The following is a 13,968-nucleotide window of genomic DNA, read 5'->3' as shown; positions in this document are numbered from 1 at the left end:
CCAGCCTCGTGTTGCTTTAGTCCCAGCGCCCAAGCAGAAACAGGAGGACCTGTTTGAGACCATCTTGATCTGCATAGTGAGACCCTGTCAAAAACAAACAGTACATTGCTCCATTTCATCAAAAGATAACTGCATTCCCAGTTGACCCAAAACTTATGTGACAGCAGTTGAAGTAAGTAACTCCCAAAATGGCAAATTGCCTAGTCTAGTGTCAGCGGATAAATGTGATTTTACAACTCTATCCCATCCCAAATACTGCACAAAACTTATTTGCTCTTTATCTGAAATTTACATTTAACTGGGTATTTTAAATAACAAGTTTCAGCCGGGTGGTGGCGCATGCCTTTAATCCCAGCACTTGGGAGGCAGAGACAGGAGGATCTCTGTGAGTTCGAGACCAGCCTGGTCTACAAGGGCTAGTTCCAGGACAGCTAGGACTGCTTATGCAAAGAAATTCTGTCTCAAAAAAAAAAACATAAGTTCCATTTTTTTTAAATGTGTGTGTAGTGCAGAGTGTTTTGCCTGCATATATGAATACTTAGGAAGTCCAGAAGAGGGTTTGGAGCCCCTGGACTGGAGTTACAAGCAGCTGTGAGCTGCCATGTGGGGTGCTGAGAGTCAAACGGGCCTCCTGAAGAGCAGCCAGTACTCTTACCCTCTGAGCCATTTCTCCAGCTCTCTGGTTGTATTTTTTATTATTGTCTTCTTATATCAAACTACGCTTTATTTCTTTTTGAAAATGATTCATCAGACAGTGTGGCACACACCTTCAATTCCAGCACTCAGGAGGCAAGAACAAGGTCAGCGCTCTGCGAGTTCCAGGACAGCCAGGACTACACAGAGAAACCCTGCCTCGACAAAACAAAAACCACTCACTCCAAAAGAAAAAAAATGATTCTTCCACATTGTGCTTTGATCATTACCACTCCCCACCCCCACCCCCCCCACACACATTATCCTCTTAGTCTCTTCCTGCTGACCAAACCTCTTCCCATCAAGACCCTTCCTACTCTGGCTTGCTCATGAGCCCCAGTGGGGAGTTCCTGGGACGAGGGCAATGCTACGGCCACAACTGCCTCAAGCTCCCCCAGTAAGCTCCCCAGAGACTGGCTGGGCCTCACGTGCTCCGTCCTTGTCCACAATGGAATGTTGATGGACCCAGCCCTGTACAGGTGACCACTGTTGCTGTTGGGAAGGTGTCCACCACGGCATACCCAGATGGTCCCATGACTTCACAGCTCTCCTCCCTGGTCTCTAGCTCCCACATCTTTTCCCACCCCTCTCTTCCAAGATGTCCTTTGAGCAATGGCAGCCATAATACAGATGCTCTGTAGGGTTTAATAGTCATTTATTTTGAACACTTTGACCAGTGGTGATTGCATTAATCATTACTCATAAGAAAAGCAGCTGGTCAGCACTAATCTATAGGTATAGATACTTAGAAGGCAGTTTGATATCATGTCCATTTAGCAGAACAGCAGTAGTAGGTTATCCACTAGGTCCAACGATCTCTCTCCATCCATGGACTTTTGACTAGGTTTCCAGTAGGCGCGAACTCCCCCTATGGAGTGGGCCTCAAATCCTGTCAAAAAGCAGTTGGCTGCCCCCATAACAGTCACAGCACTACTGCTGTGCAAGTATCTTGCTAAGCAGGCTGATACAGTAGCTCGTGAGGTTCAATGCTGAGTACCACGGATGAGTTTTCTCCCCCAGTAGCCTGCTTAGCACCCTCCGGCATTATCAAAGTTAACCAGCAAGGAGGAAGCTTCCAGCTCAGTTCTGGCCTGGTTTCTCTATTTCTTGTAACCAAAGAGTATGGTGTCTCCAGCAACCGGGTCTCATCATCTGGTTAGGCAACCAAGCACTGGCTTTGGCAGGCGTTCGGCACTGGGGGGCTCTCAGCTGGGGTAGCCTCCGACCTCCCCAAGATGGCGCCAGCCTCTGCCACCAGCCTCCCCCGGGGGCGGTGGCTGGGTGGTGAGCGGCGATTGGGCCTCGCGGGGAGGGGGCGGGACCGGAAGTTGTTCTCCGCGGGTCTCGGGTCCTCAACTGGGCACCCACCCGGGTATGTGGAGAGCTGGCAGCATGTCGGCGGAGCTGGGAGTCGGGTTCGCGCTGCGGGCGGTGAACGAGCGCGTCCAGCAGAGCGTGGCACGGCGGCCGCGGGTGAGGACGGGCTGAGGGGGACAACTGCTTGGGGCCGGGTGTCACAGTGACGCAGAAGGGGGTCCCGAAGGGGCGGGGGCTCACGAGGTTTCCTCAGCGCCCTGGCCTTGAGACTGGAGCTTCCGGGAGGTTGGCTTGGCTGGAGAGAAGATGCTCACTTTAGGGAAAGTGTCTCGCCATTTGCCGTTCCCGTCGCCACAGTACTAGAGCCCTCAGAGGGTCACATCCACCCGCGATCACGTGCTTTGCGGCGGAGACCCGTGGTCAAGGTGCGAGACTTGGCAAGGCGTTGCCACCACAGAGTAGCGGGGAGCTGTCAGGCGCCCAATCTCAAGCGTTTTTAATTTTCGTATTGGTTGTTTTGTTCCCGGTTGGACTTCTTATTAGACCAGGTCAGTTATCTGCCTTTCTCCGTGCAAACTAAGCTTCGTTGTGTGGTGAGACAGAAAAGAAAATAAAAGCCCTCTCTGGTCTAGTATTTATGGTCTCAGACTTCAAAATGATGCCTGAAGACACAGTCTTTTCTTAACTGATGTCTAGACGTTAAACAAGTCCTGTTAACTTTTCTTGCCCTCGGTTTCCTTATTGCTGAAAGAAATAAGACGACCCCGGGAGCTCTTACCTCTTTCGTGGTAACAGTATTCTGTTTCTCCAAAGATAAATCTAGCTGGGCATAGTGGCACACGCCTTTAATCCCAGCCCTCTGAGGGAGGAGGCAGGCGACTCTCTGTGAGTTCGAGACCAGCTTGGTCTAAAAGAAAGTGAGTTCCAGGACAGCCAAAGATAGACAGAAAAACCCTATCTTGGAAGAAAAGAGAGAGAGAGAGAGAGAGAGAGAGAGAGAGAGATCTGAGAGAGAGAGAGAGAGAGAGAGAGAGATCTTAGGAGTTCCCTGATGCACCTCTGCACCTCGCTGGGAGGTTCTTAGGAAATTAGGCCTGCTTGTATCAGGAAGCTTTGTACCTGGAAGCCTTCAGTTCATCATTGTGATGCCAGGAGCTAGACACAGTCCATGAGAGCCGGGTGACCCAGTCCCTCGGAAGGAAGCATCAAATGACTTCTCTGAGTCCTTGAGAATACCGCAGTTCAGTGAAAGTCTCAGAAATGGCCGGGTTCGTGAAGATAGCTGTGTGAGGATCCCTGCGCTGAAAGCAGGGAAACCCTGAATTTTATGTAACGGATGTGCGAAGAGTGTGGATGAATCTAATCCTGAATACAGAATTGTTGGTGTCCTGTTGTCAGCGCTGCTATTGGTTGGTTGAATCATAGGTTGACCAGTACATTGTATGCCTTTACCCCAGTCGAGCCCCTGTCGGAATGAAAGCAAGCGGTTTTTTTTTTAATAATTATGTTTTAATAAATTACATTAAGAAATGAGTTTCTAACTGTTGACTTTGTGGTGGTGGGAAGCCTGGAGTAACCTCCCTGCTTAATAGGTTGCTGCCTTCCCTTAATGAACTGATTCTGTTACGTTTTGTTTTAGCTATTGTTCGTATGTTTGGGGGGCTGGAGATACAACTCAGAGATTCACAATGCTAAGCAGACCTTCTGCCATTGCCACTGTGACTGTATGCTCCACCCTATGAAGTGATTCACGGGCATGTGTTAAATGGGCGTATGTACAAGTGCGCGCACACACGGGTGGATGAGTGATGTACTCGAGGAGGTGCAAGTGCACATGCCCGTGCACACGTGGAAACCAGAGGTCAATGTCATCATCTTTCTCTATCACTCTCTGTTTTATATTTTGAGTCCTTAAACCTGGCGCTAGCTAGCCAGCAAGCAAGCCCCAAGGATCCACCTGTCTTGACCCCCACTTCAATGGGGTTACAGACAGATGGCTCTGCCCCTATCTTTTATATGGAGGTTGGGGTTGAAACTTAGGTACTTGTCTTTGTATGCCTAGCATTTTACCCACTGGGCTATCTTCTCTGCCTCAATGCCAAGCTGAGATCTATGCCAATCTCTTTTATAAGATATATATATATATATATATATATATATATATATATATATATCTTTTGGGGGGTGGTGTTTGTTTTTTGAGACAGGGTTTCTCTGTATAGTCCTGGCTGTCCTGGAACTCAACTATGTAGACCAGGATGGCCTCGAACTCACAGAGATCCGCCAGCCTCTGCCCCCGAATACTGGGATTAAAGGCGTGCACCACCGGCACCCAGCTGTTTGGTTTTTGAGACAGGGTTTCTCTGTACAACCCTGGCTGTCCTGGAACTCACTTTGTAGACCAGGAGGGCCTCGAACTCACAGAGATCTGCCTGCCTCTGCCTCCTGAGTGCTGGGATTAAAGGCGTGCACCACCACCATCCAGCACTACAGGTGTATCTTATTGAGGCAATATTTGCACACTTGCATTCACGTGGCTCTTTCTCTCTTGGCAGGATCTCCCAGCCATCCAACCCCGGCTAGTGGCGGTCAGCAAAACTAAACCTGCAGACATGGTGATTGAGGCCTATGGCCATGGCCAGCGCACTTTTGGAGAGAACTATGTAAGACACCTCTTATAAAGAGCCCTTGGAGGACTTGTGACTGCCAGGATTCTGACTTGTTTTGTTCTTGCTCCTTAGGTTCAGGAACTACTAGAAAAAGCATCAAACCCTACGGTGTGTAGACACGACAAGTATTGGTTTTGTATAGAAGTCTTAGCTCTTAGCTGAAGGTTTGACCCATGTTGGTGATGGAATTTTACAGCAGAAAGCTGGGCTAGGGGCAGAAATTGTCCACACTTCCCTGGAGCCCCAAATAATTCATAGCTAGCCTTTCTGCCTTTATTCAGACTTTAATATTCTCTTTGTGTCTGTTTATGAATAAAGATTTAGGAGCTCACCAAGTCTCGGGAGATTTGAAAGCTTAAATCAGAGGCTATAGGATGCAGCCCAGTGGCAGAGTACTTGCCTTGAAAACAAATCATTTTTGTCTCTAATGAATACCTGATAGATACAGGGGGTTGATGGGAACAAGGAAGGGAAACGGCATTAAGTTTGGGTGACTCTCTGGGTTTCCTTGTGTTTCGGTGGGAGACTGGCTGAAGAGGGCAATGGTGGTTCATCGGCCAAGGGATAGGATAGGCATTAAGGGGCTGAGCTGACAGGACCTCTGTGGAGTCCATATCAAATGATTCCCTTTTTCTCTTCAGGTCCTGTCTTCCTGTCCTGAGATCAAGTGGCACTTCATTGGCCATTTACAGAAACAGAATGTCAACAAATTGACGGGTAAGACAAAACTCTGTCAATACGAAGACAGTCCTTCCCTGTGACTGTGTAGCTTCTACCACCTTCTGAGGAAGCAGCTCTGAGAACCCTCCTAGCTCACCATTTTGAATAAAACATAGTAAAATAAAAATAAGAATGAACTATAAAGATTGGGAGGAGGTGTGGCTAAGCAGTAGAGTGTTCCTAGCACTTACAAGGCCCTAAGTCAATCCACAGCACCATAAAAAATAATTACTAACTACAGAACTATTTCACCATGTGGCGTGTGAGGATTTCAAATAACTTCTCTCAGATATCAAAATTTAGGAAACCTATATTTTTTCCCCCTTTTTTTGAGGGAGTTAGGTTGAGGCCGATTGTATGTATAGAGGTCCAAGGACAACACAGAGGGGTTGGTTCTCTTTCCATTATGTGGATCCCAGGGATTGAACTCAGGTTGACAGGCTTGGCAGCAGGCACCTTTACACTAAACCGTCTTGTCTCCCCTGGTATCAGTGTTATCAGAGTGCAACTGATAAAAACATATCCAACTACAATTAATTGCGCACATTGACAGTGTCTGATTTTATAAGTTTTGTCATAGCATTACAACCTTGAAACCATTACAAGAATTAAAGCAGTGGGTCACCCATCACCCCAGAGGCTCCTTCTTGTCCTCTTGTCCAGGTGCTCCTTGTCTGTTTCGCTGCTGCAAATTTCATGTTTTAGAATTTTGTGTAAATGCAATTATTTTTTTAAAAAAGTCTCTGATCTCCATCAATCCTCATTAGGCATTTGACCTTTGTCATGTTTGTGTGGTTCCTTCATCTTCTTATTCAATAGTATTCCACTAGTAAACGTATTACAATTACATATTACAATAGTATTCCACTGCATAAATATATTACAGTTCCATATTACAATAGTATTCCACTGCATAAACATATTGCAGTTCCATATTACAATAGTATTCCACTGCATAAACATATTGCAGTTCTTCATTCACATTGATGAATATTGAGTTACTTGTAGTTTTGCATTATTACAAAGAAGCTACTATACCGGATGTGGTGGCACAAGCCAGAATTCCCAGCACTCAGGATTAATAAACAAATGTAATAAAAATAAAAGAAAATTTTGAACCATTATTTTATCACACTTTATTTTTTCTTCCCCAATTACTTACTATACTATTTCAGAGTTCACTATTTGTTTTCGCTTCTTCTGCCAAGGCAGGAACTGAAGCAGATACCATGGAGGAATGTTGCCTACTGGCTTGCTCCCCATGGCTCACTCTGCCTACTGTCTTAGACAACCCAGGACTACCTGCCCAGGGATGGCGCAGATCAGTGAGCTGTGCCCTCCCACACCACATCCATCATTAACCAAGAAATGCCCATGGACATTTGCCTACAGGCCAGAGATCAAAGGCCTTTTGAGTGCTTCCTCTGGCAACAGGAAAATGAAACCTGCTCTTTCTCATTGCAGCTGTCCCCAACCTCTTCATGCTGGAAACCGTGGACTCCGTGAAGCTGGCAGACAAGGTGAACAGTTCCTGGCAGAAGAAGGGTTCTCCTGAACGGCTAAAGGTGATGGTCCAGATCAACACCAGTGGAGAGGAGAGTAAGTGACCAGCCCTGACTGTAGATATTGGTGCCTTAGGTGACTGGAGCTGAGGTGGGGTGGGGAGTAAGCATCTGATGTGGAGATTGTGGGAGTCCCCAGCCTCTCAGCTGCTTTGACCCTGGTAGGTGCTGATTTTGAGCAATGATAACTTTGATGTTCTAGCAACTGTCCGAGATCTTCCTCAGTCCCCTCCTGAAAGGGATTGAGAGATACATGCATAATGCTCCTTGGGTCTCGGGACAGTCACCCAATGTTCCATGAGGCCAGACTAGAAGAGAACCTGCTGACCCCAGTGAGGGGCTGTCTCGGGGCCCGGCACAGCTGTGTTGCAGCCGTGAGTCACAGAGGAGCGTGGGCTCAGACATCAGACAGATGAGTGCTCGCGCTCCACCGCTTTCTGTCTTTGGAGCTTTCTGTCAGTTACCTCATCTCTCCGTACCTGAACTCCCTTGTGTGGCAGTGGCATGGGGGGTGCCCCCGTCAAGAGTGTAGTGAGGGTTCCGTGCCATGGTGCAGAACCCTGGATTCCCTTGCTTGCTCTTTGCTCGGAGTGAATGCTAGGCTTTAGCCTGGAGCCGTCTTCTAAGCACTCACGTGTAGCCGATCCTGGCGGGGAGGAGTCCAGGGCAGGCATGATTTCCAGGTGTGCTCTAGAGTCAGGCTGCCTGGGCTCCCATCTCGGGTTCACAGGTCTAGTCTTCTAGCCTTAAAAGGGACTTAGCCTGCCTGCCTCAGTTTCCTCTGGAGGCTGATACTAGAAAGAATACCTGCAGTGACTGTATAAAAGGTAAAGTCTTAGAGCTGGCAGTGTTCGGTAGACTTTAATGGTTACCTCTCTCTCTCTTTCTCTCTCTCTCTATATATATATTCTCCAGAGTGTCTTTATTACATTTCTTGACAATTAGCTGTGATTTTTCTTAATTAAACCATAGTGAAAATTCCTGACAACTCCATTAAATAAACGGGGGCAAAGGCCAAGCAATATTAATAGTTATTAGACTACATAACATAATTATCTGCTGCAGTTCCCCCAACTAGTCTCAGCTAGTAAGCTAAGCTTTGCAAATACACAGCCCTGAATTTATCATGTCTGTATAATTTATTTTTTTGCATTACTATTAATAAATTGGTGAAACCGTACAGATGCCAGGATTAGAAAAAAGTTCTGAGACTCATCTAGGACATTGTCAGGGTGACTCCCCCTAATGTTGCAAGACTTATGTTTCTATTTCTGTGATAAAACACCACGACCAAGGCAACTTACAGAGGAGGGGTTTCTTTGGTTTATGGTTCCAGGGGGATAAGGTCCATGGCAGGGGAGCATGGAAGCTGAAACAGAAGGCAAGGGCTCACATCTTAAGCCACAGACATGGAGGAGAGACAGAACTAGGAGTGATACATGGCTTTGAAACTCCCCCAGCCGGCACCCATGACATCTGTCCAGCAAGGCCACATCTCCTAGACCTGGCTAAACAGTGCCAGCCACTGGGAACAAAGCATTCAAACACAGGCGTCTATAGAGGACATTCTCGTTCAAACCACAGCATACTTTTCCTTTTCCGTTTCCATTTCCCCAGCCATTCTCAGAGAAAACCCTGTGGGGTACGGCTTAGTGCGTGGAGCCTGTGAATGCAGAGCCCTGGTTCAGTCTCTGGCACTGAAAAAAAAAAGCAGAATCCTGCAGTGGAGTAAAAAGAATCTGAACAAACGTAGACCCGAGTGGAGAGAGGCAGGTGTGGAGAACTGCACCTGCACAGTCCCTCTGGAGGCTCAGTTACTCCATCCGAGCCACCTCTGTGGACGGAAGGGATGAAGGCATAGACTTCTTCTGCCTGCTTAAGACATATTGGTATACCCATCCTCTGTTTCTTTCTGTGAAGGTAAACACGGCCTTCCGCCTTCAGAGACCATAGCCACGGTGGAGCACATAAAGACCAGTTGTCCCAGCCTGGAGTTTGTGGGGCTCATGACCATAGGAAGCTTTGGACATGATCTTAGTCAAGGACCAAACCCAGACTTCCAGGTACTGGGGTAGGGGTGACGCTCTTGTGGGGCTGTGTGTGGATCCCGCTGGTGGGGTGTACCCAGCACGTGCAGCGCCTGTGCTTGATCGCAGCCCCAGTGGGGTGCGGTGGCATTACACCAGCTTACAGGGCTGGCTGTGTGGTGTAGGCGGACTGCCAGTCCCCAAATAACCGACATGGAGCCTTAAGATTATAAGTGGTCAGCCAGTACTCAGGCTTGTTACTGGCTAACTCTTACATTTAAATTAACCATATTTCTTAAGCTTTGCCGTGTGGTTTGGTCCCTTTTTTCAGTACAGCATGCCCACCTTGTTTCCATTTCTGCTCGCAATTCCTGTGACCCCACCCTTCTTCCCATCATTCTCAGTGTGATTGTCCCACCTATACTTCCTGCCTGGCTACCAGCCAATCACCTTTTTATTAGCCATAAGAGCAACACATTTTCACAGTGCACAGGATTATTCCACTACTGTGGAACTTCAGGGATCTCCCAGAACACAGCCTGTCGGTGCACTATTCCAGCCTCTTCCGAACTCCCCTCCGGAGAAAAAACAAGACCAGGCCCCCAGATACACAGAGACCTTCCTTAACTCAGTTTTAACTTGGTTAAAGCAATTTTTGGATTAAGCTTTCCTTCCTCTCTCATAACTGGCAGTTTGCATTTTTATTGCTGTTGGGTTTGTTTTATTTCACTTTGGGTGTTGCTGGTTTTTATCCCCACTTCTTGAGGTGGAACCCGGGGTCTGGAACATGCTGTGAAAGCATTCTACCCCCGAGCCACACCCACCCTGGCCCTGGTGATTTTCTTGACAGTAGGAAACATGGCTAAAGCACTTATAGTAACTTCTGATAATTATTACCCGCCTCAAAATCACGAAGGATAGAATCATCAGAAATGGTTTGAAGCTGGGTGGTAGTAGCACACGCTTTTAATCCCAGCACTTGGGATGCAGAGGCAGGAGGCTCTCCCATGAGTTCGAAGCCAGCCTGGTCTACAGAGCAAGTTCCAGGACAGGCCCCAAAGCTACAGAGAAACCTTGTTTGGGGAAAAAAAGAAGAAAGAAAGAAAGAAAGAAAGAAAGAAAGAAAGAAAGAAAGGGGGAGGGAGGGAGGGGGGGAGGGAGGGGAAAAAAGAAAAATTTTGGTTTGGTAACTTTCCTTTTGTTTCCATTTTGATGGGTTTTGCTTTTCTTCTGTTTTGTCTGTTTTGTTTGTTTTGTTTTGCTTGCTTTGTTTTGGAGACAAGTTACCACCCTATGTAGCCCAGGCTGGCCTTGAACTCAGGGTTCTCCTACCTGTTCCCAAGGATTACAGGCTAGCAGCACCATACCCAGCAGACTTGGTCATCTTTTGACATCCCAGGAAACAACCAGAATAAAATGGTAACCCTTATGTTCGGTCAGGTGTTACTGCGCCTGCGGCAGGAGCTGTGTGAAAAGCTGAGCATTCCTGTGGAGCAGGTGGAGCTGAGCATGGGCATGTCCGGGGACTTCCAGCATGCTGTAAGTGTCTTTGCCGGGCGGCCGAGGGGCAGGGTGGGTCCTGCCATAGGCTTTAAATGCCTCGTCCTAGACACAGTGATTCAGCCTTTTTAACATCTATGAAAACTACACTCAAATGCTTAAAACTCAATGTAATCCACTACGTGTAACCTGGGAAAAGGCTGAGGTGTAATTCAGGCTTTAATGAATGTGTTACATTGTGGGTTTGCTCTCCCAGCACCAAAGAAGAAAGGGAGAACTGATTTTCAAAGGCATTTCCTACGTAAGCCCTAGGCGTTAGCTCTGGGACCGTACGTATAAGCCAAGGCTAGCAGCTCACTCGCCTGAGTTCCTAGGGTAATGAATAGTAACTGGGCACCGTGCACATGCCTGTAGTCCCAGCACTTGGAAAACAGTCAACCGGGCTGCTGTTGAGTTTCAAACCAGTCTGATACCCCATAAGTCCCATGCAAGCCAAGGCTACAATACTGAGACCCTGTCTTAAAAATAAACAACAAACAAATAAATAAATGCAAAGTTTTAAAAAAAAATCCAAGTACAAAATTGCATTTTGGGAGTATCATATACATTACAACAGTGTAAAAATTCTAAACTTTACGTAGGTAACTACTTGTTCTTTCCATTTGGCCAACCCTGGCCCTTGGTCGTGGAGTGCAGGGCGGCTCTTGCTGGGCCGCTCTGTCCCACACCTCAGGTCCCTGCCATCCTTTCTCTCGACCACTGCCTGAGCAGGGGCCCTGCTCTGGGGACTCCAGAGCGCCTAGCCATCTTCAGCTTGGTCATTCCTTACGCAGCCTCTGGGCACCCAAAACTCTGTACAGCCTCAGCACCAGCTACATTTAGCCTTTGAGTCTCTCCTCTGCGCCCTCTTCTCTCCCACAGATTGAAGTGGGATCCACAAATGTCCGGGTAGGAAGCACCATTTTTGGAGAGCGGGATTACTCCAAGAAACTCACCCAAGACAAGACTACAGCAGACCCGAAGGCCTGAGTGCCGGTGGCACAGGAACAGCGAGGCCAGGTCAGCTGAAAGATGGACTACACACCAGCCTGGGTTTTCCGTCTGGTCCGCATGCTCCCAGCACACACTCCTGTGGCCCGGATAGAACGCTGAGGATCACCTGTGCCGATGGAAACCACCTGTGCTTCGCCTCGCTGTAGGAGGCTCCATTCAAGCAGTCACTTAGGCTTAAATTTGAGGAGTTCCAAGACTTTAGAACTGACGCCGAGTCAGTAGCCAGGAACTAGACACTGCCAGGAGCACCCCAGCCTCCATGAATGCCTTTCCCGGGGCAGCTTCTGGGTTCCTGGTGTCTGTAATGGAGAAAATCGGGGATTCCCGTTTGCCCTTCCACCCTGATAGAGCACCCTACAGTTGTTCCGACAAGTCCCCACCGAACACTCACTCGCTCCTCTGGAACGGGATGACTTTTGCTGCCCTGGCCAGTGATGCCTCTAGCCACAGCTCCTCTGTGGCACTGACCTGAAATTCCAGGGTAAAGAGCACTCGGGCCTTTCTGACATCCTGCTGAAAAGATGGTCCTTGGGGACTATAGTGTTGGAAAGTGAGGGTTTCTTCTCGATCATGATCCTTTTCCAGCTTTAGCAAAGACTGCCCCCCACTTGGAGACAGACGCCCTTCAACATCAGTTCCAGCGCATGGTTTCCAAGGCCTGACTCACCTTTTCTTCTCTGGGGTCATATTTCCCAGGTGTACTGATCGCACCCCAACACACACACTTTATTTATAAGCCAGAATTTTGCAGCTCTTGATTGTTCGTAATGTAACAAGATCGTCAAAAACCTGGAAGCAACTGGACATAGTAGCACCTGCCTATAACTTGGTGTTTCGGAGGCACAGACAGAAAGAACAGGTGCCAGACAAAGGCTAAATAACAGAACAACCTCGGAAGCACAATTCAGTAACCACAGAAGAGCTCCGGTGGGGGCTGTTTAGTTCCCGATAGATTTTCTCTTGTTTACGCCAGCCCTTCTTCACTTATTTACCCAGTAACTTCAGAACCTGCTGCTGAATGTAATTTCATAAATTTAAACTTATGGTTCTTGTTGTGCTTCGATCAAAACTAGTGTGGTATTTCAGAGTCTTAAATACAAATGTGAGCTTGAATTATACCATCTGTGCCAACTGCAAAGTGATTAAAGCTTTATTTTTATGATCCAGTGTCAATGAGTGGATGTAGCAAGGGGGGCATCGGGGCTGATAGGAAGCAGCTGCGTTCGCTCTGGAGAGGCATCTCCTTGAGTCAAAGATGCCACCAAGGCCATGCCATATATACAAGGAGAGTTCTGAACTTAAAGAGCAAGAAAAAGTCTTCGCAGAGCTTCATGACATGCCTGTAAACACAACACACGGACGGTGGCGAGCTCTAGACCAGCCAGGGCTACATACCAAGTTTCATGCCACCTGGGCTGTAGAAAGGAGCCTGCCTCCCGCTGCATGAAGTTCTTTTGATTGCCTCTAGGTGGCGACATTGGTTAACCTGAAGAGCACACGCCCTTGGCTCCATCAGCCGTTTCTCCTACTGGGGACTGTTCAGATTTACTTGCTGTGTGAGCAGAAATGGAGGCACGAGAGGACATGTCTTCCCAGGTGACCCACGGACTTTCAGACTTACGGGTGTGTCTGGCAATCTCACGTCCATGCTGACTTGGTTCAGGAATCTGAGGGTGACTCTGGAAACTTTGGGGAAAATGAAATGGTTAAGCAATAAAAAGTCTCCCTGGCTTGTGCCTAGAGATTAATAACACGGCAGAGGAGAAGCCAGGAGAGGCTGTAGCCCAGTTGAAGAAATCCAGACTATATCCAGTGACCCTCAGCAGGATGACTCTCTTGAGAAAATTCGGCCAGGCTATGAAACTGTCTTTTGTTTCATGTGAGGCAGCCGGTCAGGTTACTCCCATGTTTTTATAGCAGCAGTGACAGCATCAGGGCAAGTTTTAGAGTCCAACCCACCCATCCCCCCATGCAGAATTTGCCGCCGCTCCCTGACAGCCCATGCCCTGGGCTTTGTTTTGGAGTGTGTGTGTGAGCATGCGTGCACACACACATTCCCTGTATTAGGGTTCTCTAAGCAACAGAACAGATCATGTGTGTGTATGGTTTCTTAGAGTGGCTTACAGGCTGTGGTCCATGTCATCCAACAACACATGTGTCCTGCTGGAAAGGCCAAAGATCCAGTAGTTTCTCTGTCCACAAGACTGGATATCCCTGGAGCCAAGGAGGTCCTAGAGAGCTGCACATTGGAATATGGGTCAGGATAGACAAAGCTTGCCCGTGAGAGTGGGGCAGGCAGGTAGAAAGCACAAATTTCCTTCTTCCACGTCTTTACATGAGCTGCCAGTATAAGGTGTGGCCCAGATTTAACGTGAGATCTTCTGACCTCCAAAGATCCCGACTTCAGTGGGTCTTCCCACTTCAAAC

At 47.9% G+C, this 13,968-nt stretch overlaps 1 protein-coding gene across 2 annotated transcripts; it reads left to right on the top strand.

Annotated features, from left to right (window-relative positions):
* Positions 1–2,009: 2,009 nt before the first annotated feature.
* LOC121462355 (pyridoxal phosphate binding protein) lies at positions 2,010–13,271 on the top strand. 2 transcript variants are annotated; one of them, XM_041673892.1, is made up of 8 exons: positions 2,010–2,166; positions 4,566–4,673; positions 4,752–4,787; positions 5,321–5,396; positions 6,864–6,998; positions 8,882–9,024; positions 10,429–10,527; positions 13,010–13,271. In XM_041673892.1, exons 1-8 carry the CDS (start codon positions 2,068–2,070, stop codon positions 13,139–13,141), a joined length of 828 nt encoding a protein of 275 aa, XP_041529826.1. In that variant the 5' UTR covers positions 2,010–2,067; the 3' UTR covers positions 13,142–13,271. The 2 variants fall into 2 exon arrangements, with proteins under 2 accessions (XP_041529826.1, XP_041529825.1); XM_041673891.1 differs by lacking the exon at positions 13,010–13,271 and adding an exon at positions 11,410–12,703 and having other exon boundaries at positions 2,035–2,166.
* The last annotated feature ends 697 nt before the right edge of the window (positions 13,272–13,968 follow it).

The sequence above is a fragment of the Microtus oregoni genome, unplaced genomic scaffold (assembly GCF_018167655.1).
Source record: "Microtus oregoni isolate MIOR12 unplaced genomic scaffold, Mior012 000024F_ref0000369, whole genome shotgun sequence".
Classification (NCBI taxonomy): Eukaryota; Metazoa; Chordata; class Mammalia; order Rodentia; family Cricetidae; genus Microtus; species Microtus oregoni.
Note: the sequence above shows the minus strand (reverse complement) of the source record. Positions and strands in the feature narration are given on the sequence as shown.